This window comes from Notechis scutatus, chromosome 13 (genome assembly GCF_049901735.1).
Source record: "Notechis scutatus isolate UNSWTSFEM ecotype Mainland chromosome 13, rNotScu1.2, whole genome shotgun sequence".
Classification (NCBI taxonomy): domain Eukaryota; kingdom Metazoa; phylum Chordata; class Lepidosauria; order Squamata; family Elapidae; genus Notechis; species Notechis scutatus.
In genome coordinates, this window is record NC_142021.1 from 8,237,986 (window position 1) to 8,262,058 (window position 24,073).

Genomic DNA, 24,073 nt, shown 5'->3' on the forward strand with positions numbered 1-24,073 from the left:
CTCTCTCTCTCTCCACCCATTATGAAATTGTGGGCTACACCAGGGGTCGGCAACCTTAAACACTCAAAGAGCCACAAAGGTCCTAAGCAGAAGCCCCCCATTCAATTCTGGAGCTGACCGAAAGTCCGGTTCCCACACCATAGTCTCCTCCTAGCATGGTGTCCTTTTTCCTCTACTTGTCCTAACCGAATGCCCTATCAATTGTGGAGCGAACCGGAAAACCCGTCCCTTGCCATAGAGTCTCCTCCTGGAGCGCCGTGCTTCCTCTCCCCCCACCACTTAACCGGAAGCTAATCTCAAAATCGTGGCACCAGCTGGTGACAGGGAGCTGCAGCAGAGGGATGAAAGAGCCACATGCGGCTCCAGAGGCTGCGGGTTGCCGATGACTCTTATCTGACTATTCCCTAGAGAGCATCTCTTCACTCTTGTCTGCAAAGGTCATTCCCATATAACATTACAAGAGTGAATTATAACAAAGCAATCCCCCTGCTGAAAGAACCTTATCTGCCATTGTTTCACCGCCCCGCTCCCCATCCATCTTGAAAACCCTTCCTAAGATTCTGTCGTGGTCCACCGGCAGCCTGCGGAGACGGCAGCAGAGTCGGACAGTGGGGAGGAATATGGGCCAGTCTGGAGTCTGGGGAGGACTTGGACGAGGGTCCTGTGTCTGATACAGAGATGGGGCCAAGGCCATCTGGGAGTGGGGTGCTGCCTTCAGAGCCTCTGGAGTCTGGCAGCAGCGAGGCAGAGGAGCAAGGGGAGCCTGTTCCCAGTGTGCTTGTGCACAGAGCTGCCAGAAGGCAAGAACAGTTAAGACAAAAGGGGCGACTCAGGAGTAAGGCGTGGAGGTGATTGGCCCTCCCATAAGACATAAAGGAGGAGCAAAGGGACAGGAATCTTTGCAGGAAGCAACTTTGTTCGTACTCGTCGGTTTGAAACCTGAAGCTCTGGGTTGAATTTGTGCTCTGCTTAGCCTCGTACAACTAATTGGAAATTTAGTCATTGGCAGCATTTCAAGGAAGATAAAGGTGCGGGCTTATCGGGAAGGATATTGGTACACTTCTGTGGAACTGTTTGAGACTCATTATGGGCTGTGATTGACTTTAATTCACAGCCGTTGAAATTTTGTAAAAAAAAAAAAAGTTTTTTTTTGGAACTAACGTGTGCTTGTTAGTGTCTCAATAAGCCTTGGTCAAAACAGATTGTGAAGGGATTTTGAGAAGGCTGGAGAAAGGATCAGGCCGTCCTTCGGACTTGTTGCCACATGGTCTCTCCATCATCAGATCTAACAGTGATCGAGACTGAACTGGTTCCCAACAACTCAAAGAAGAAATCATTTCTCTCTCTCTCTCTCTCTCTCTGTGTGTGTGTGTGTGTGTTGAAAGCAGCCCTGGAGAATGGCACCCATTGTTATCGACGTACTTTGAGATGGATGGAGGCTGTCACCCCGTAAATCCTTTAGGATATCAGAAGGTGCATCACAAATAGGTGATTTCTTGGAAGGAGACCTCTTTGCGCCTTGACGACTCCGGGCTGATAATCGTCAGGAGGAGGAAAGGGGAAGGAGAGGCTTCCTCCAGAGTAAAAACCAGGAATGTAGCTGTGGAAGCTATTAAACTGAATGTTTGCCTGCAGCTGTACATCCATCCCAGGGACGAGGGAATCTGAGATAACTTAATGCTTTTGGCGGCAACGTCTACAGCCTGGAGAAGCTGGGCTTCTCCATGGCTTCTCCTTCAACAAGGCCAGGAGGAAACCTCAGAAGCTGGAAATCCACAGATTTATGCCTCTTTCCATTGAGTCAACCAAGTTCCTTCCACCTCTTCTCTGACGATAGCCAACTTTATTGAGATTTACTGCCCAGTGCAGCTTTGGGTATTCGCAGATGGAAAGGCATAACTTATAAGCCACACGGGGCTTCGGATTTGATTCTGAGAAGATATTTTAGAGCATCAGGAACACACCTGCCAAACTCGTTAAAGATGCTGTATTCGTTTCCTGAAGGATCTAGGGCAGGGAAGTCCCCTACCTCTGGTCTATGGCCCAACACCAACTACGGCATGCCAGAAAACGGGCCCCACCAACAAGCAAGGCCCCATTCATGGGATGCAGGCAACACACCAAACCAGGCCCTCTCTGGTCCGTGGAAAGATCTCTCTCCACGGAACCGGTCCATGGTCCCCAAAAGGTTGAGGGCTGCTGATTTAGGGCAGGGGTCTCCAACCGTGGCAACTTTTAAGACTTGTGGACTTCAACTCCCAGAGTTCCTCAGCCAAGCTTTGCTGGCTGAGTGTTGTGGCCCGCCGGCGGCTAGTGGAATTGGCGGCAGACTCGGACAGTGAGGAGGTTGGGGAGGAACATGGGCCAGTCCTGGAGGCTGAGGAAGGCTCGGACAAGGGCTCTGCATAAGAGGCAGAGATGGGGCCAGGGCAGGCTGGCCGTCATCAGCTGCCTTCGGAGTTGGATAGTAGTGAGGTGGAGGAGCAGCAGGAGACGGTTCTCAGCCTGAGCTGCCAAAAGGAAAGAGCTATTATGAACTAAGGGTTGATGTGGGAGTAAGGCCACAGGTGGTGAATGGTGAATGGCCCCTCCCATAGGGATTAAAGGAGGAGCAAAAGGGTTTTGCAGGAAACCATTCGTTCATTGCAGCAGTGTGAAGATCTGCCTGTGCGTCTCAGAGACACTGTGCTGAGCCCTTCCTTGTCAGCACTGCGATTGGAAATATTTCCTTGGCATCTCTCCAGGCTAGATAAGGTCTGTGCTCCTAATTACACGCTTGAAAGACTGTTTGCCAGGCCTTTGGCTGAATGTGAATGCAAGAAATTCACCTTCGTTTAATAAAAAGGGTTTTGCCTGGACAACGAGTCAGCTTACTGCTTTTTGGGGAAGCCTGGGTCAGAACGCTGAGGAACTCTGGGAGTTGAAGTCCACAAGTCTTAAAGTTGCCAAGGTTGGAGACCCCTGATCTAGCCCCCCACCCCTTATTTTTGGCAACAGAATAGACATGTGTGCATCAACAGGGATTTTCCCTCACCTGTGCTGGAGAAGAGGGGTCGGGCAAGATCTTGAGAATAATGGAAACCAGGAAAGACGCCGGGAGCTGGCGGTCTGCTGAAGAGGTCAAGTTTTCCGCCGATTTCAAGCTTGTGGGGATCCAGCTGCATTTGCTGTCAAAAGAAGAAAGAAAAAGAAAAAACAACCTCTCACTATCCATTTCTATTTTCTGGGCTTGGTGTTGTACATGTTGGTTCCATCCTCTCCTTGATTACCACTGGATGTAAAACCAGGTAAGGTCGGCATAATTGGTACCGAGAGCTCTGTAATGTGGAAACTTGCTAAAAAAGCCAAATTGAGCCACGTTGGTTTTTCATCATGCTTACAAAAGAGTAGATCTGCTCCTCAAACCACTTCCTAAATCAAAGGATCACTCTCTAATCTCTTGACACCAGAAGCAAAGTTCCATGAAAATCAGAATGATACTGTAGAAAGTTAGCACCCACCCCTCTCCTAAAAGAATGAAACACTTTTGAGAAATATTTAAAAAGGCAGAATATTATATTGCCCCTCAAAGAGAAATAGAAATCTTAAAGGAAACAAAAACTCAGAGTCACAGTTCCCTGTCCCCCAAGCAGAGAGGCCAGCTTTTAGACATGCAGATTTGGTAATCCATTCAAGACAGGATATTTTGAACAAAGGCAGAATTAGGTAGAATGGTAGGATCAGCCCTGGCTCAAGATCCAAACCAGGAAAGCCATTAAGACACAATAGATTAAATGGTCCAACACCCTTTCAGGACACAAGCCTCCTCATTACATCATCTCAGAGTGCCCAGACTTCAATCAAACTTAATTCAGACAACCTAAAAAGTTGGCTATGACCCCTGCATAGCTCCATGAGAGTCTGACAACTAATAGAATATACATTTCTTGCACAGGAACAGGAAGCTCAAGGACAAGGCCCAAGAGAGGGCATAAATACCCCTCTCTCTCAACTCCATGTGTTCAGCTGCCCAGGACTTCAAACCCATGTGGTCCTGTCCGTCAATAAACCATCTTCCCAATCAGCCTCCATGTTTCCAGTGTCTTTCTCCCCACTTGGAACTGAACCAGATGGATATTTCTTCGAACAATTCAATAAGGAAGGAGACCTGACCAATTTTCTGCTTCTCTCCCCTCCCCGCTTTGTGGTTACTCAACTAGAGCGGTAAACAATGGGGATGGAACCACGGAACAAAACACAGATTGTGGTGATTACAATAGGGAGGAGGCTGTCAAAGTGACTTCCTTGACTATCCACCTCCTCAGAAGCAGGGTGGTTCTGCAACCACCCTCTTCACAAAACAACTGGGCGTTCTCCAACCATTTCCCAAGCGGCTTCTACAACAACCAACCACCAACCACCGGGTGTTAGATGTTGACTTCTGTGGTTGGGGCCAAAACTCTGAATTCTGCCATTTCGTGCTTGGTTTGTCTCAGAATTTCTCCCTCACCACAGAAGCATCTCGTGATGAGAGATATCTCAGTTTCAGAGGCGCTACCACAAAGTTTCTCTCGGCTTCAACTCTGTTATGTTCTCCAACCTGTCATTCTTCCAAAGGGTAAAAGGACTCTTGGCAATCTCCAACCGTCTTCTAATATTTGAGGGGCAGTCCCAGAGAAGAGGGGATGTCCTATTGTCCCAAAGATGTCAACCCCTATTCTCCTGTCCCTAAAGCAGGACAAGAAATAACAGACGGAAGATCATTAATGAGAGATGCAACCTAGAATTAATGAGGAATCACTGATCAGTGAGAACAATTCATCAGTGGAACAGAAGTTCTGGCTGCTCCATCAGTAGAGATTTTAAAGAAAAAGATTGGACAGCCGTTTGTCTGGAATGGCACAGGGTCTTCTGCTAGAGCAGGGGGTTAGACTAGAAGACCTTCAAGGTCCCTTCCAACTGGGTTATTTTGTATTCCGATCTTCTCCTCTGGATTGAGTAGGATTGGTATTGCTACTAGGATGACACAGCCAGTTAAGATTTCTAAAATAGATATTCGAAGATAGAAAGGCTTAATTAATTCCACGCTTTTTAAAGGAAAGCAAAATTGCCCGAGTGGACAATCCCTTAAATAGGAGCCAGTGGTGTGCAGCAGCTGCCAAAAAAAAAGCCAACATGGTTCTAGGCTGCATAAACAGAGGGATAGAATCAAGATCACGTGAAGTGTTAATACCACTTTATAAGGCCTTGGTAATAAGGCCACCCTTGGAATAATGCATCCAGGTTTGATCATCTTGATGTCAAAAAGATGTTGAGACTCTAGAAAGAGTGCAGAGAAGAGCAATGAAGATGATTAGGGGACTGGAGGCTAAACATACGAAGAACGGTTGCAGGAACTGGGATTATATCTAGTTTGGTGAAAAGAAGGACTAGGGGAGACATAGCAGTGTTCTAATATTTGAGCAGCTGCCACAAAGAAGAAGGAGTTAAGCTATTCTCCAAAGCACCTGAAAGGAAGGACAAGAAGCAACGGATGGAAAGTAACCAAGGAGAGAAGCAACTTAGAACTAAGGAGAAATTTCCTAACAGTGAGAACAATTCATCAGGGGAACAACTTCCCTCCAGAAGTTGTAAATGCTCCAACACTGGAAGTTTTTAAGAAAAGACTGGACAGCCATTTGTCTGGAGTGGGATAAGGTCCACCTGCTTCAGCAGGGGGTTAGGCTAGAAGACCTCCAAGGTCCCTTCCAATTGTGTTATTTTGTATTCCGATCTCCTCTTCTGGATTGTGTAGGATTGCTGCTAGGGTGCCCTGCCTCACCAGAGAAACACAGCCATTTAAGATTTCTTAGGTTGATATTCGGAAATATAAAGGCTTAATTAATTTCCATGCTTTACAGAGGGAAAGCAACAGTGTGAAAAATAAGACATCTTTGCAAATCAGGGGTGGTGAAAATGGGAATTGTCAGCCTCAAAGCCAGAAGAGAAAAGCGCTGGTTTTCTGAATAAATCTGCCTGATTACCTTTATCTTCTGTTGGTGATGGTAGATCTGCCAAGCAATCTGTACGTGGACAGCGCACCATTTCCCGGGCTTCTGTAATAAAACAAGGACCGAGATTTAATTTTAAGCAGCTGTGGTGTCCACTGCTCTCTCGCTCTCTCTCCTTTGTACAACTGACTACGGGTAGTCCTTGACCTACGACCAGAATTCATCCCAGAACTTCCGTTGCTAAGTGAGACGTTTGCTCAGCGAGTTGGCAACAAACTTGTATTTATGAGGGTTATAGTGTCCCGGGGATCAACACCTTCTGACAAGCAAAGTCCAACGAGGAAGCCAGGTGCTCCTCACTTAACAACTGCAGTGATTTGCTTAGCGACCGTGGTGAGAAAGGTCGTAAAATGGGGACGTGAATCTGGCTTCCTCATTGATTGTGTTGGTCAGAAGGTCGCAAAAGGGGATCCCCTGATCCCGGCCACCGTTGTAAATATGAATTCGTTGCCAAGGGTCTGAATTTTGACCCCCATGGCCACGGGGGATGCTGCAACGGTCGTAAGTGTGAAAAACAGTCGTAAGTGGCTTTTTTTCAGTGCTGTTGCAACTTCAAACAATCAATAAATGAACTGTTGTAAGTCGAGGACTACCTGAAATCATTGGTTTGATTTAAAGGCTGCCCTAATGCGTAGATTAGGCTGCCTTAATATTTCTAATATCCTAATACTCTAATATGTCAGGATTCCAGCAGTTACCCCCATTTAAATCAGGAGTCTCGAGCCAAACTTCCAAAACTTCAAAAGGATTTATTGAGAGTTAACATGTCCTACACTGCCTGGGTGTAGCTGACTCTGAGACACATCATTCATTGCCACCCTTGACCCTGGTTTTCCCCCACCCCCTGGGTGTATCGTAATTCATATTCTCCAATGGGACACATCCATAGCCAAGAGCCATCCATCATGTTCTCCAGTTAGAATTTTGCCTGGCAGAAACTTTGGTCACCTAGTTACTATCTTTGAAAACTATTTATGGAATGCACTTTTGATTTCCAAGCTGCTGCACTGCTCTTTCAAACCCCCTTTCTCCCTTGCTTTTTTAGAGTTGGCAACTCTAAAAAAAAGTAACTCTGTCCTTCTTTTATGTACAGTGAGAGCATTTGCACCAGGACAAATTCCTTGTGTGTCCAATCACACTTGGCCAATAAAGAATTCTGTTCTGTTCTATTCTATTCTATTCTATTCTATTCTATTCTATTCTATTCTATTCTATTCTATTCTATTCTATATTCTATATTCTATATTCTATTCTATTCTATTCTATTCTATTCTATTCTATACTGTTCTGTTCTGTTCTATACTGTTCTGTTCTGTTCTACTCTATTCCAATATTCTATTCTATTCTGTTCTGTTCCTATTTCTATTCTAAAAAGACCATAGAAATATTTTATGAGTTGACAGTCCACTTACAACAGTTCGTTTAGTGAAATTGACAAATGTCAGCTAGCTGCAATCTATAATCTCACCCGTTCTTTTTTTTATGTATATAGTTTATTTATACATTTTCAATTAACATATTTATATGTGCTTTGTGAAGTGTGGGTGTATTGTCTGGGTCAGTTGCTTACATAATGAAGTTTTCCCAGCTCCTCATTTCTACTTCTATTATCCAAAAATTTATAAAACAAATCCCATATTTGAAAGTATTCTGCATTTTCCTTCTCTTTTATCTTTAATGTCGGTCTATCTATTTCTGCGCAATTGAATATTTTTAAAATTACATCTTCTTCCCTCACCCTTTTAAGGAAAGCATTTTGAAGAGTCTTCATATGTGTCATTTCTTTCCCTCCCTTCAATTTAAAAAAAAATAAAATAAAAAATAGATTAAAAAATAAAATAAAATCCCTGACAAACCTTACTTACTCGTACAGGAGCCCGATAGGCGTCCGCCACCTAGGGAAAACATGAGGGGGGAAAAAAATCAACCTTTTACGTAACCTGGATTATAAAAAGGATTTTTTTTAAAAAAAAAATTCAGGGTGTGGAACAAGCCAGGGAACAAGCGTGAAAAGTGCTCCTTATTTATTTCAGCGTTAAGACCATAATTGCATCAAGACTTAGAAAACAAATATTTCTAATTCTAAAGTGTGCAATTCCTTTATTTCAGTCTATCCCGTAACTCCGGATACAGATCTGTTTAAAAACTATATCTATAATTTTCCTGAAAGAACCTCACTGGACTTGGTACTTACCCCTGGTGTCTTCTGCAGAAGCGTGTGGTGCACCGTGCTAGGCCTGCTGGCCACATCGATTGGATTCGAAGTCTAGAAGAAGAAAAAAATGAAAATGTCGGTGAGTTTACCGTTCTAGCAAAATGCTTCGATGTGACGCTAGCAAACAGGAAGGAACATTCAACGACCCTGAGCAATAAAGCCACAATTGAGCTCAAAATTTCATTTTCCTTCCTTCCTTCCTTCCTTCCTTCCTTCCTTCCATCCATCCATCCATCCATCCATCCATCCATCCAGAATAAGGATAGTCCTCAAATTAAAATCATTCCTTTTAGCAACCGTTCAAAGTTACAACGGCATTGAAAAAAAGTGATTTTTCACACTTAACAACCCTTGCAACATCTCCTTGGTCACGTGATCAAAATTCAGATGCTTGGCCACTTATGACAGGGGGTCACGGGATCCCCTTTCGCCACCTTCCAGATGAGCAAATTCAACGGGGAAGCCAGATTCACTTAACAAGCACGTTGCTGACTTTAACAACTGTGGTGCTTCCCTTAACAACAGTGGGAAAAGAGGTGCTAAAAATGTGGCAAAATTCTCTTAACAACAATCTCAACTTAGCCACAGAAATTTTGGTCTCAGTTGCGGTCATAAGTCAAGGACGACTTGTCATGTTGTGGTCGTAAGTTGAAGATGACAGAGAAGAGGGGGTCAAGCTGTTTTCCAAGGCACCCGAAGGCCAGACAAGGAACAATGGATGGAAACTGATCAAGGAGAGATTCAACCTGAAAATAAGGAGAAATTTTCTGACCGTGAGAACAATCAACTCATGGAACAGAAGTTGCCTTCGGATGTTGTGGGAGCTTCATCCCTGGAGGCTTTCAAGAAGAAGAATTGGACTGCCATCTGTCAGAAATGGTGTACGGTCTCCTGCTTGGGTGGAGGGTTGGACTAGATGACCTACAAGGTCCCTTCCAACTCAGTTAATCTTAATCTATGTAAGATTATCATTGGCCTGGAGACTAAAACATACGATGAATGGTTGCAGGAACTGGGCCTGGCTGGTCTAGGGAAGAGAAGGACCAGGGGGGACAGGATAGCAGCCTTCCAGTATTTGAGGGGCTGCCAAAGAGAGGAGGAAGGGGGTCAAGCTATTTTCCAAAGCCCCCAAAGGCCAGACAAGGAACAATGGATGGAAACTGACCAAGGAGAGATTCAACCTGGAAATAAGGAGGAATTTTCTGACAGTGAGAACAATCAACTGATAGAACAGAAGTTGCCTTTGGAAGTTGTGGGAGCTTCATCCCTGGAAGCTTTCAAGAGGGCTTTCACTGCCCTCTGTCAGAAATGGTGCTTGAGCAGAGGGGTTGGGCTAGATGACCTACAAGGTCCCTTCCAACTCTGATTATCTGTAATCTGTAATGTTCAGAGGCCTGGAACTGTGTCAATTCCATTTCCCCTTTTAAAAGGGACTTTTGCTTTCTTGGAAATATTAGCTGTGCCCCAGCTGGATCCAGGTGAATTTCTTTTTAATTCGCCCCCTTTTAATTGCCACCCTCGACGACTTGGTCTTGGCAGCCGTGCAGAACAGCTTTATCCCTTCTTTCATCTGGCATTTCTTTTTCTCCCTTTTCAACATCTCAGCCTCGCCTGCAGCCTTTGTGCCTAACTGGAAGATGCCAACTGAAGGCTAATCAGGTTTGATTTGCTGAGCTCTTTAGGAATCAAGCCAGGTCAGCTAAATGCAGCCGGCTCCAGAGACGTTAATTCCTTCCACAAAAAGTTAAATGGATCTCCTCCGCTTCCTTGTTTTAATTTTAATTAAAAATAAAAGCAGAGTACATCAGTCTTCTTCCGCTCTCGGGAGTGGCTCAGAAATGGTCCAAATGCTGTAGTTAAGATGACTCACAAGGCTGCATCCCATGAATGGGTCACCCATGGAAGTTGTTATTTAATGTTTTATATATATATATATATATATATATATATATATATATATATATATATATATATATATATATATATATATATATATATATACACATATATACATATATACACATATATATACATATACATATATATACATATACATATACATATACATACACATACACACATACATACACACACACATATATGTTAATAGTGTTATAAGTTAAATTGGGAAATAACAGTATAAGTAAACAGAATGGAGAAGTAATCGATATAGTTATAGACTTTGTTAATCAGTGTGAACACTGTTACAGAATCGTTGTAAAGAGTGGAAACTGTTTTTAAACATTGAAATGTTGAATAAATAAATAATATTAGGAAGTTGAGCCACATCAGGAAGGACAGCCCGTGTTTTTCAACCATAGCAACTCTAAGAGGTGTGTGGACAACTCCCAGCATTCTTTGCTGGCTGGGGGATTCTGGGAGCTGAAGTTCAGGCCACATTAATGTTGCTGGTTATAATAACAGAAGCGTGAAAGTTTGTCTGAATTTTCCTTTGTCTTTTCTTAGACAAACAGAATCCAGGTGTGGTTATTTTACCTACCTACCTGCCTACCTTTCCTTCCTATTGTCCTCCCTTCCCATTGTCCTTCCCTCCCATTGTCCTTCCTTCCCTCCCTCCCATTGTCCTCCCTCCCTCCCTCCTTCCATTGCCGTTCCTTCCTTCCCTCCCTCCCTCCTTCCATTGTCCTTCCTTTCTTCCATTCTCCTTCCTTCCTTCCCTTCCTCCCATTGTCCTCCTTCCACTGTCCTTCCTTCCTTCCTTCTTTCCTTCCTTCCATTGTCCTTCCTTCCTTCCCTCCCTCCCTCCTTCCATTGTCCTTCCTTTCTTCCATTCTCCTTCCTTCCTTCCCTCCCTCCCATTGTCCTCCTTCCACTGTCCTTCCTTCCTTTCCTTCCTTCCATTGTCCTTCCTTCCTTCCCTCCCTCCCTCCTTCCATTGTCCTTCCTTTCTTCCATTCTCCTTCCTTCCTTCCCTCCCTCCCATTGTCCTCCTTCCACTGTCCTTCCTTCCTCCCTCCTCCCTCCCTCCCTCACCCCAGGACTAAGCAGTTTCCTCTCTCTTTGCAGCTCCTGCAATCATCCCTCAAGGCTACCTCAACCATCTTTCTCCTCCTACGTGCTGTTGCCTGTGATGAGGTTGTTTTTTTGGGGTGTGTGTGTGTGTCTCTGGAACCGGCAGCCCCTGTGCCAGCTTTTTTCTCTGAATGGAGCAAGAACTCCGAGCCAACCACTATAGCTCTTCCTTGCCACAGCCCTGGCACCTGCTCCCCCTCTTCCAAGATGGAGAGCCGTCAAGTTCCCCTGCAAGCCAAGCCAAATCCCTGTCAAGTTTGCAAAGAGGAAGGTCTTTCGGAGTGGCCTGATCACAGGGTCAAACCTCAAGGGATCAAGGAGTGGTTTTTTAAAAAATAGCAGGGCTGGGGGAAGAAGGAAAGGATGTGGTGGACCTTCGGCCTCTATCGCCCGAGCAGAGAAAGCCCCATCATCAGATCCTTTTCCAAACTGATGGGCAGGGGAGGCCAAACGAACAGCTGCGATGTATTTTAAGGTCATGTTACATTAATAGTGTGAATGATAACAGAGTCCTCCCCCCTCCCCGCAAGTCTTCTGTTCCCCTCCAGCCCTCCATTCCAAGACAGATGGGAAAGCTTCCTTCTGCAAAGCAAATTGAATACTTTTGACCTTTCCCGAGTTCTCAGCTCATGAGAAAACGGCCCTTGGGAAAACGCAACTCCGGGGCTGGGCTCACTCGGGCCAGGATTTACAGGCGAGGCCTTGGGGACGGGACACCAAAGGCAGGGAAACCAAAACAAACTCTTGGCTTCGGAGGGCAAGGGGAGAGAGAGGATTCATTACACACACACACCCACTCACCTCCCCCCACCCCCAGTCAGCCCTCCCGGACGTGTCTGTCACGATGATGTAGAGCTAAAGTCATGGGCCGCCCGGGAGGAAAGAGGGAAAGTTTGAGCCTTACAACAAAGGTTAGAATGATTTGTGCAGAGTTTGGTTCTGCTTGGAAGATTTGCATTCTGTCTCTCTTCCAAGGGGATTAATCACGATCTCTCTCTCTGTCTCTCTCTCTGCTTCTCTCTCTCTGTCTCTCTCTCTGCCTCTTTCATTCTTTCTGTCTGTCTCTCTCTTTCTATCTCTCTTTCTTTCATTCTGTCTCTGCCTCTCTCTTTCATTCTGTCTGTTTGTCTCTCTTTCTTTCAGTCCCTCTCTCTCTCTCCCCCTCCCCCCCCTCTTTCTGTCTCTCTTTTGTTCTCTCTCTTGTCTCTCTCTCTCTCTGCCTCTTTCATTCTTTTTCTCTGTCTCTGTCTGTATGTCTCTCTTTTTGTCTTTCTCTCTTTCGTTCTCTCTTTTTCTCTGCCTCCCTCTTTCATTCTCTCTCTCTCTCTCTTTCTGTGTCTGTCTGTCTTTCTTTCTGTCCCTCTGTCTGTCTGTCTGTCTCTCTCCCTCCCCCTCTCTTTCTGTCTCTCTCTTTTGTTCTCTCTCGTCTCTCTCTCGCTGCCTCTTTCATTCTCTTTCTTTGTCTCTTTCTTCATCTGTCTGTCTTTCTTTCTTTCTCTCTTTCATTCTCTTTCTCTGCCTCCCTCTTTCATTCTTTCTTTCTCTCTCTCTTTGTCTGTCTCTTTCTTTCTGTCCCCCCTCTTTCTCTTTCTCTCTGCATGTCTGTCTCTGTCTCCCTCTCCTTTTTCTCTTTCTTAGTCTGCCTCTCTCTTTTGCTCTATCCCTCTCTCTCCCTCCCTCCCTCTCTCTCCCTCTCTCTCTTGTGCTCTCTCTCTGTCTCTTTATCTGTGTCTCTCTCAGTCCCTTCTCTTGCACCGAGAGTTAGAGATAATGTAAGTGCAGCCAAATATAGCAAAAAAAAATATAGCAACAACAAAAAAAAAGATGGGAACTCTCAAGGCAAAAGATTCATGGGCAGTTAGGAGAGCTGTGTGAGGCAATGTATCTTCCACACATGCTTGAACTGGGGGGGAGGAAGCATTCATTGATTGAGTTCACACATTTGGCTTAGTAGTAGGTTGTTTCCATCCCAGAAAACGCCTGTCTGCGCAGTCACTAAGAACCAAAGCTGAAACGTGTTGGCATAAAAAAAATCAATCCTGATCAACTGGGTTGTTTGGGGGACAAGCCACCGTCTGTTTGTTAAGCCCTGATTTATTTACTGTGGTGTGTCTCCACCATAAACCATGGTATGCAGAACGTTACATAGCCACATGTGTGAAACCAGCCATCCCTTGCCTTGGTTTTAACGGCCGGTTGCAATCCTACACGGCTTCTACAGGATTTCAGTTGAGTGAGAATTTCTTTTGGCAGCCATTGGAATGCATCAAAAGTGGACCTTCAGTCCTTTCTTCTTTCATCTCTTTTTTCCTTAACTTTATGTTTTTTCATCTACTTTCATTCATGCACTTTTTAAAGTACAATAGAAAATCAATCAATCAATCAATCCATCCATCCATCCATTTATATCTATCTATCTATCTATCTATCTATCTATCTATCTATCTATCTATCTATCTATCTATCTATCCTTCTATCTATCCATCCATCCATCTATCCTTCTATCCTTCTATCCATCCATCTATCCATCCATCCATCTATCCACCCATCTATCTATCTATCCATCCATCCATCTATCCATCCATCCATCCTTCTATCCATCCATCTATCCATCCATCCATCTATCCACCCATCTATCTATCTATCCATCCATCCATCTATCCATCCATCCATCCATCCATCCTTCTATCCATCCATCCATCCATCCATCCATCCATCCATCCATCCATCCATCCATCCATCTATCTACCTATCCATCTATCTATCTATCCATCCATCCATCTATCTCCATCCATCCATTTGGAGCCTAACGTTTTTTCCATCTCTTCTGTGGTTACATTTTCTTTCTTGTGCTTTTAAGCTATGATTTTTTTTTCTTGCTTACATTTGTTTGTATTAGTTCTTTTTCCTTTGGAAAGGAAAAAGTTCCTTTAAAAAGTTTTAAAATTATTAAAGAGAGAGAGGGAGGGAGGAAGCAAGAGAGACAGAGAGACAGAGACACACAGAAAGAGAGAGAGAGAGACAGGTTGAGCGAGAGACAGAAACACACAGAAAGAGAGAGAGAGAGAGAGAGAGAGATTGAGATTGAGAGAAAGAGAGACAGAGACACACACACACACACACAGAGGTTGAGAGAAAGAGAGACAGAGACACACACACACACACACACACACACACAGAGAGAGAGAGAGAGAGAGGTTGAGAGAGAGACAGACACACAGAGAGACAGAGACAAAGAGAGAGAAACTGAGACAGAGACACACAGAAAGAGAGAGAGAGACAGACAGAGACAGAGAGAGAGACAAAGAGAGAGAAACTGAGAGACAGAGACACACAGAAAGAGAGAGAGAGAGAGACAGAGAGAGACATATTGAGAGAGAGAGACAAAGAGAGAGAAACTGAGAGACAGAGAGATTGAGAGAGACATAGAGAGAGAAAGGAAGGAAGGAAGGAGAGAGAGAAACAAAGAGGGGGAGAGGGAGAGAGAGAAGGGTTAATGGGAAAGAGGCTGCTGTTAACTGATCAGTTTCACAGATGGCCTTGTGTTTTTGGTTGGTTTCACTGCAGCCATCAATTTGATGGCTGACTTGAGAGCTGCCGGAGGCCTCTTGCCCTGCAAAGCCCCAGGCTCATTAAAGACTCTGGCCACATGCGTTCAGAATCTACTCCCTGCTTCCTCCTCCTCCTCCCTTTCCCCCCCTCTCTCTTTTCCTTCCCTTCCCTTTCTTTCATTCCTTTCTTCCTCCCTCCCCCCATCTCCTTTCCTCATTTCTCTGTCCTTCCTTCCCTCCTTCTTCCTTTTCTCCTCTTCCTCTTTTTCTTCTCCATTAATAACCATTTCTGAACGCGCCAGTTGAGTCTCTGCCCCGATTTGTTTGGAGAAAGAACCAAATAAATAATAAAATAAAATAAAAGCAGCTTGGATAGAAGAAACCCGGTCCATATTTACCTTGGGTTGAAAAGCTCCCTGGAGGGACCCGAAAGGGCCTGGGTGGGGGAGCATGGAAGGCATCCCTGGCACATTGGGGGGGTAACTTGGAAAGAACTGAGGAGAGGGGGAAAAAAAGAGAGAAGGTGCATTAGATCGTAAAACAGGGCTACACAGATGGTGAAACTTTTCATTTTTTCCGGAAGTGGTAATGAAGCTGGCATCAAAAAAGCAAGATTCCGAAGGGACCTTTTTTCTCGTACCTCCTTAAGAGTCCAAATAAAAATAAAACAGTATCTACAACAAGATGCTCTTCTTTTAAATGTGGACCAGAACCTCTCTCTCTCTCAGCCCAACGGAGCTCACGGGATTGATGTTTCGGGAAAAAGAGGAGGAGGAGGAGGAGGAGGAGGAGGAAGGAGAATTATATATGTTTGTTGCCTTGAGTTACTGACAAAGTAACAAGGTCAGGATAACATAATATAGCCAGATTTAAGATCAGGTAGCCAGCTCTGAAGGAACAGAGTTATGCAATCTCCTTCCTTCCTCTCCCTCCTCCCTTTTCTCTCCCTCCTTCCTTCCTTTTCTTCCTCCCTCCTTCCTTTTACTTACAAAGTAACAAGGTCAGGATAACATAATATAGCCAGATTTAAGATCAGGTAGCCAGCTCTGAAGGAATAGAGTTATGCAATCTCCTTCCTTCCTCTCCCTCCTCCCTTTTCTCTCCCTTCCTTTTCCTCCTTCCTCCTTCCTTTTCGCTCCCTCCCTCCTTCCTTCCCTCTCCCTTTCTTCCTTTTTTCTCCCTCCCTCTCCCTTCCCTCACCCTTCCTTCTCCCCCTACCTCCCCCCTTCCTCCCTTTTCACTCCCTCCTTCTTTCATTCCCTCCTTCCTTCATTCCCTCTCTCCTCCCTTTCTCCCCCTCTGTCCCTTCTTCCCAATTTCTACTGAAGCAGCAGTTCTGCGCCATTGATGCTCTTTTGACGTAAGCCAAGATACTTCACTCGGCCACTTTTCCCTTGGGGTTGGCCTTCACAAGCCTCCTGCAGACCAACCCTTTAATCTTCATTCACACAGGGGCCAGCCAAGAAGCCCAAACTTTTACCTAAACCACATCTTGGTTTCCTTCAGTGCTGCTGTTGGTGCAGCCAGCCGAGAAACCGACTGACAGAAAACAAGGAAGGCAGGAGGTTCTGTCTAGACTTCCCTTTCCTGATGCCCACGGGGTTAAAAGATGTCTGTTTTTGAGAACGCCTGGCCATCTTTCTCTGCAAGCTAGAATGGTCCAAGGTCTCCCGCTTGTGCAGGAGGTTGGACTAGAAGGCCTCCGAGGTTCCCTTCCAACTTTGGTATCCTGCAATTCTGTTAAGTCAGCTTCTCTCATACGGTTGTAAAAAAAAAAAAAGGAATATCCTTGAGATAAGCTGTTGGAGATGACATTGTGCAGTTTTATTGGCAGTGACACTGATGTGTTTTGATGCTGCCTTCCTTGCGATGTCTTTTTTTCTCTTCACCCTCCAAGGTTACTCGACAGCCATGGGCTTCCCTGCAGAGATAGTCTCTCATCCAAGGTGTTCCGACCTAGGCTTCCCCAAAAAGCACTAAACTGACACTTTGTCCCGGCAAAACCTCTTTTATTAAACAAAGGTGAATTTCTTGCATTCACCTTCAGCCAAAGGCCTGGCAAACAGTCGTTCAAAGGGATAATTAGGAGCACAGACCTTATCTAGCCTGGAGAGATGCCAAGGAAATATTTCCAATCGCAGTGCTGACAAGGAAGGGCTCAGCACAGAGTCTCTGAGACGCACAGACAGATCTTCACACCGCTGCAACTAACAAATTATTTCCTGCAAAAGCCCCCTCCCCTTTTCCTCCTCTTTTAATCCCTACGGGAGGGGTCATTCACTGTCTACCTGTGGCCTTACTCCCACATCGACCCTTAGTTCATATTTGTTCTTTTCTTTTGGCAGCTCTGTGCATGTGTAGGCTGGGAACGGGCTCCAGCTGCTCCCCTGCCTCACTGCTGTCCAATTCCGAAGGCAGCTGATGACTGCCAGTCTGCCCTGGCCCCATTTCTGCCTCTGACGCAGAGCCTTCATCCGAGCCTTCCTCAGCCTCCAGGACTGGCCCGGGTTCCACCACAACCTCTTCGCTGTCTGACTCTGCTGCCAGCTCTGCTAGCCGCCGGTAGGCCACAACACAAGGATGATCTGTAGCCAATTCCAGAAACGTCCAAGGTTTGTCCAGGTGTTGCCATCTACCAAAGCCCATCCCAAGTAAAGTAACATAAATAAAAATAATGTCAGAGCTGTAATAATCAGCCCTGTTTGGCCAACCAATGTCCTTGAGATGATGATGATGATGATGATGATGATGATGATGATTATTATTAACAACAACAAAAAATAATAATCATTGAAGATTAGACCAATTACCAGAAGGAAAATATACTTCTCACCAAAAATAAAAAATGAACATTTGGGATAAAATGCCTTTCTGAAGGCTTGCAATGATAGATGGAAAGGCCCTCTTGTACTCACCAAGTTAATTAACCTTAAAATATAGATAATTCTTCAAAAACATGTCTAAAATCCTTAGGGCAGAGGGGCTCACCACAAAGAACCAGTAATCTGAGACTGGTTATCAAATTCTGATTATTATCTTTTTTTCCCCAAGTCGTGGAAGGGAACAATGATTAAATGCGCAACTCAAGAGTGTAATTGCATTAAGTCGATTTCATTTTAACAGAAAGTAGACATAAATGTAGATTTATGTTGGTCTCCCTTGTTCCTTTTATGGGCTGTCTTGTCTTTCGGTGTGTCACGGCAAGGCCAAGGGGGAATTTCGGCATGAATTGTGCATGATCGGTTTTCAAACTTTCGAAGTCTAACCGGTTCCTCAAAAGTAGGTTCTGGAAATCAGCAGCTTCCATAAACTGGGATATAACACTGAGATTTGTCCCAAATATTTTTTTTCCCAAAAGGAACTGGACTTTCTTAAGTGTTTTCTTCCCAAAACATTTGACTTCTCATCTCAAAAAACTTCGGAATGTTGGGAAATGCACCATTGTGCCTTTCAGTTAGAACTAAAAAGCTTCTTGGATCCATAAAACTTTTCAGTAACTCACAAGAGGGAATGCTGCTTTAAAAAAATGCAGAACGGACATCACTTATGAAAAAAAATGACATTTGTCCACTTTTATTTATGAATAAACTCTACTATAGAGGCTCAAATTTGGTAAGCATCCTGCAAATTCTGTACCATTCCCCCCGCATTTTTCTAACACATTGTTCTCACCTTGGTCAACTATCTTTCTGCTTTATATAAACCTGCCTTTGGCTTGCAAGTCACTTAATCCCAAATATATAGGGCTCTGAATTACAATTTGATAGCCATTCAATTGATATGGTCATAAGCTTGCCTTCCGGACTCTGTATGGAAAATCAGATGCCAAGTCACAGGATATTAACCTTTCCTGATTTGCTATTTTTTTTTTGGGGGAGATTTCTGGACAAGTCCCAATTTGAAGTTTGGAGTGCTAGAAAGAGAGAGAGAGAGTGATTGAGGATCTGGATGAACAAAACGTCTCCAGGGGAAAAAAAAATGAAACACATCACAGATTAGATACGAAACAGAACCTATCTATCTGGAAAGGCAGAATGAACTGAGAAGTCCAAGAGAAGGAAAGAAGTTGTACAATGGCTGTTTTGATCAAGCGGGGGGAAAAAAATACAGATACTTTTATTTCTCCTTGAAAAATGCTTCAGGACTTTGTCCTTGAGGTGAACAAAAAAAAAAAGGAACTTTGATTTTGGGTTTTACCGATTTGATAGATTTGTTGTCATAGAAATGGCTAGCTTATATTATTGTGTAAAAGTAAAAAGTTGAGGTTGGATGTTAATGCCTTATTCTACTGCACCAAAGGGAGTTGGAAGTCAATGCCTTTGTTTTCATTTCCCCTTTTTCTTTCCCTCGCTTTTCCTTTCCCCTTCCCTATTTTTGTTCTGACCCACGCCCTTTTCCGGCAAATCAAACACAATCCAAATAGAACAGAAACCTTGTAATGCTTTTACAAAATAATTAGCTGTGATCAGCACAAGCCTTGCCAAACTGTGCGAGACTTGCCAAAAGATAACAAACAAGAAATAATTTGCAAAATAAGAATCTTCAAATACAAACTCAGGATACTAGAATGTCCACGAGGCTGTACTTTCAAAACGTCTTTGCCTTCTGCAAAGAAGGTTAGTTTCACAGCTGGCTTTTATCTTCTTGAAGGAGGGGCCATTATCTTGCAGCCTTACTCCTGGGTCGCCTGTACTGTTGCAGTTGCTCTTTCCAGCGAGCAATCCTGTGCTCACGCGCACTTGGCACAGGCTCCTCGGGAACCTCCTCATCGCTGCTGCCAGCCCCCACAACCTCTGAAGGCAGCAGTCCACTCCCTGATGGTCCTGGCCCCTCATCTGAGTCCTCGCTCTCCTCAACCGTCCACACCTGTTGCCAGCTAACCACAACAATTTTCCCTACGATTTACTCTCTTCTTTTCTTTGTATGCTTCTTTTCTGTGTATGCTATATTATAAACTAATAAAAAACTATTGACACAGACAATTGTAAAAACTCTCCAAGAATGAAAATAACCGTTTTTTAAAATTGTTCTTTTCTTAATCCTAAATAAAACCCACGCAGGTGAAGCTGCATTGAAAACAGGTAAGGAAAACATCAAGCACAGAACAAACTCTAACACGTTTTAAGGATATTAAGAATAAAAGGCACTTACGTTGGAATGTCGAAAGTAAGGATTCTCAAGTTTGGGTGCGTACTTGTCGAACTGGAGAGAAAAAAAAAGAGAAAGTCGAAGAAAAATTGGTTGGTTTGCTATAAGCCTTGGAAGGCAACTGAAGTATCACCAAACCTACAGTATGGAGGAGGATGGTTTGGGGGTAGTTCGTAGACACGGTGGCGGTGGGTTGCTGTTACAGGATGTTCTCCAGTTACGACCACAATGGAGCTCGAAATGTATGTTGCTAAGTGAAACGTTTGTTAAGTGAGTTTTGCCCTGTGATACAGCTTTTCTTGCCACAGTCCTTAAGTGAACTGCTGCCATTTGGGTTAAGTTAGGAACCCGGTCATTAAGTGAGTCCCCATGGACTCTGCTTGTCAGAAGGACGCAAAAGCGGATCTGGTGACTCTGGGGACATTGCAACCATCCTAAATATGAAACAGTTGCCAATCTTGATCCTGTGACCACGGGGAGCCTGTAAGCGTGAAGAACGGCCCTAGGTCACTTTTTTTCAGGGCCGTTGTGACGATGGACCGTCACTAAATGAGTTGGGTTTCACTTTGCATTTTAAACATTTTAGCAAAGTACACGACTTCCTTCCTGATCTAGAAAATCAGTCTGTGTGTGTGTGTGCTTGCTGGGGGGTCTTTGAGACAGGCAGTTGAGGGTCTTGACAGGCAGTGAGTCAACAGCCACAGTCATCAGCCTTGGAAGCCATACTTTTTACTTAGAAGCGTCGAGGCTGCTACATTCAGTGCCTGGAAATATGGGAGGGGGGATTTCATAGTGGGGGGATTCAAATAATTTAACTATCAGTTCTGTGTCCTAATTATTTCTCCCAACAACCAGTTCACCAAACTGCTCTGAAAGTTAACAACCAGTTGTCCTGAATTGGTGCGAACTGGTTGAATCCCACCGAGTAGAAGATTAGAGACAACAACATTCTTTCTCAGAGAGTCAAGGACGTGTTGCTCTGCACCTGGAGGAGAGTGACTGGAGGGATGTCTCCAACGGGGATGAAGATCTGGTTGGGCCATGTGATGGACTGATGGGCGCAGGGGGGGATGGATCTTGGATATTTCTTTTGGGGAAGGGAAAACCCGGAACTCTCAGATTCAGATTTATTAGGACAACTCTTAATAAAATGGAACTTTGAGAAAATGCCTGTCTCGGAGTTTATTGGTTTGGAGTTGGTTAGTTGGGACGCCGACAACAGTGCTACAACAGATAGCACCGTAGTCCTCGCCTTACGATCACAACTGAGCCCAAATGTTCCGTTGCTAAGCCAGACCATTGTTAAGTGAGTTTTTTCCCTATTTGATGGCCTTTCCTTGCCCCCCCCCCCCCATTGCTAAGTGACTCCTGGTCGTTTAGTTAGGGACAGGGTTGTTTAGTGAATCTGGCTTGTTTGTTGGAAAGTCGCAAAAAACAAAACGAAAAACCCCTGACTCCGGGATGCTGCCACTGTCACAAACATGAAGCAGTGGCCAAGCGCCTGACTGTTGACCACGTGGCCGCAGGGGATGGCACAATGGTCAGCCTAACAAAGGAGGCAGCAAAAGTCAGAGGTTTTGTGCCGCGGTGGATCTTCGACCCTCTTTAGTTTTATTCTGCGATTTGATCTCCTCTCTCCATGCTCGGTTTGACCCGAACACCCTCCTCTCCTTATTAGTATTCTGATCACGTCCCCAAGAACAATTAAACCCTCAAGCAGGCAGAAGAGGTCCTTACCATGGGAAGAAAGGGGTCTCCCTAAAATGCCCTCCCTCTTTCCCCCCCCCCACAGCCAAATTGTCATGCTCCCTTGTGCATCCTCCACCGTGCTGGAGTGCAGATTTTGCAATTGGGTTAATTACAGTGATTATCGGAGTCATGTACCCTCCAGTGTAAATAGCCAGAAATTACTAAAACACATGCAGCTGGTGAGTCCCTCCTCCCCTTTCCAGTGTTCGGATTAATAAACCTGCCAAGTGGAAGATCGGGAAAACGGGAGATCGGGCGTCACAAGGAAAGAGGGGGCACAATTGTGTGTGTGTGTGTGTGTGTGTGTGTGTGTGTGTGTGTGTTTAATGCTCTTCGCCCCACATCTGTGGGGCGTGGGTGGCGCAAAGGGATCAGGTGACTGAGTTCTTAAAAATGTCATGCCGAGCTTGTTGTGTTTCTCTTGGGAGGAGGAAAGGGAAAAAAGAAAAAAAAAAGGTGGTCCTTGGGCAGCGTTCAAACACCTGAAGGTGCTCCGAGGGTGGATGAAACTGTTCTTTGTTCTTTGGGTTTAAGCGGATTAGTGCCGCCAAACGGATGACAAGGCGGGGGAAGAAAAGGATAAAGTGTCATTTCCCACGGGTTGACTCTCCCCCAAATGAAGGAGGCTGGGGAAAATAATAATAATAATAATAATAATAATAATAATAATAATAATAATAATAATAATAATAATAATAATAATAATAATAATACAAGAAAGAACTTGAAAAAGTCACCAGATATCAGGACTTGAGAAATCGAACTGCAGAGACTCTGGCATAAACCAGTGCAGGTGGTTCCAGTGGTACTGGCCACACTGGGTGCTGTGCCTAAAGACCTAGGCAAGCACTTGAAAACAATTGGCGCTGACAAGATCACCATTGGTCAGCTGCAGAAAGGCCACCTTACTGGGATCTGCTCGCATAATCCGCCGATACATCACGCAATCATAAACTCTCGGGAAGGGTTCGACTAGTGATTTGTGATACGAAACCCAGCATGGTTATCTCGTTTGCTGTGTATACTGTCGTTTTTGTGTATAATAATAATAATAATACGCAGAGTTGCAAAACCCTGAACCCTGTTTTGACAGGGTTGGGAAGAAATGTTGAGCCCGGCCTTTGCTAAAGGCAGGACTGAGGGGCCGGGGAAGGAGTCAGTCACATTTTATTTAGTTACCGGGAGTCCTCGGTTTATGACAACGGAGCCCCAAATTTCTGGGGCTAAGTGAGAGAGTTGTAAAGTGAATTTTGCCCCGTTTTACAGGGAACGAAGGAAGAGAAGGACCGTGTGTGTGTGTGTGTGTGTGTGTGTGTGATATGATAACAGTCTTCCAGTACTTGAGGGGCTGAGAAGAGGGGGTTGACGTGTTTTCCAAAACACCTGAAGCCAGGGTAAGAAGTAATGGGTGGAAAATCATTAAGGAAAGAGATTTAAGGAGGAATTTCCTGACGGTGAGAAGAATTAATCAGTGGAAGGGCTGGCCTCCTGAAATTGAGGATGCTCCAAAGAAGAGAGTGGACAGCTATTTGTCTGAAATGGTACAGGACCATGGTGGCAAACGTATGGCTCACGTGCCACAAGTGGCATGCGGAATCCTCTCTGTGGGCACGTGCCCTGTCGCCCCAGCTCAGCTCCAACGCGCATGCATGTGTACTCCCCGCTGGCCAGCTGGTCTTCGGGCCTCTGTCGTGCATGCACGGGAGGCGGGGTGCATGCATGCATGCATGGGGTGTGTGTGTGTTGCATTTTGCATATGTGCGTGCTTTCAGCACTCGGTGCCAAAAAGGTTCCCCACTGCTGGAAAAGGTCAGGGGTCTGCAACCTTAAACACTCCAAGAGCCATTTGGACCCGTTCCCCACAGAAAACAAAATACACCAGGAGCCACAAACCCGGGGTGGGCATGGCCAACTCAATTTCACTCTCACCCACTCACATGACACACAAACACACACCCGCCTTGCCTAGCCAGGTTTTGTGGCTCCCGGTGTTTTCTGTGGGAAATGGGTCTCTCTCTCTCTCTCTCTCTCCCCGTCCCTCCCTCTCATTTTTGTCTTTTGTGTTTTACCTTCTCAGGCCAGGAAAGGAGTGACTGGGAGGAGAGGGTGAGAGGCGGGGCCAGCCAGGGGTGGGATCACCCAACAGGGAGCCACAGCAGAGGGCCCAAAGAGCCGCATGCAGCTCCAGAGTCACAGGTTGGAGACCCCTGGTATAGGGTCTTCAGCTCGATCAAGAGGTTGGATTAGAAGATCTCCCAGGTCCCTTCCAGCCTGTGGATAGTATGTTGTATAATTACCTGGGCCAATGAACACAAACCGTGATAAATAAGAGTGGGTGCTCCATCACT

General features: G+C 45.0%; 1 protein-coding gene across 20 annotated transcripts in view; it reads right to left on the reverse strand.

The window, feature by feature from the left end:
- Nucleotides 1-24,073, reverse strand: part of FBRSL1 (fibrosin like 1) — a 520,677-nt gene that overhangs the window by 11,304 nt on the left and 485,300 nt on the right. For 11 of the 20 annotated variants that reach the window (XM_087942865.1, XM_087942872.1, XM_087942878.1 and 8 more), the window contains 6 exons: nucleotides 19,980-20,030; nucleotides 15,227-15,322; nucleotides 8,224-8,295; nucleotides 7,886-7,924; nucleotides 6,003-6,074; nucleotides 3,035-3,167 (listed from right to left, as the gene is read on the reverse strand). In XM_087942865.1, the coding sequence (XP_087798991.1) occupies nucleotides 3,035-3,167; nucleotides 6,003-6,074; nucleotides 7,886-7,924; nucleotides 8,224-8,295; nucleotides 15,227-15,322; nucleotides 19,980-20,030 (463 nt within the window). The remainder of the gene's footprint in view (nucleotides 1-3,034; nucleotides 3,168-6,002; nucleotides 6,075-7,885; nucleotides 7,925-8,223; nucleotides 8,296-15,226; nucleotides 15,323-19,979; nucleotides 20,031-24,073) is intronic. The other 9 variants (XM_087942881.1, XM_087942869.1, XM_087942874.1 and 6 more) reach the window with 1 other exon arrangement.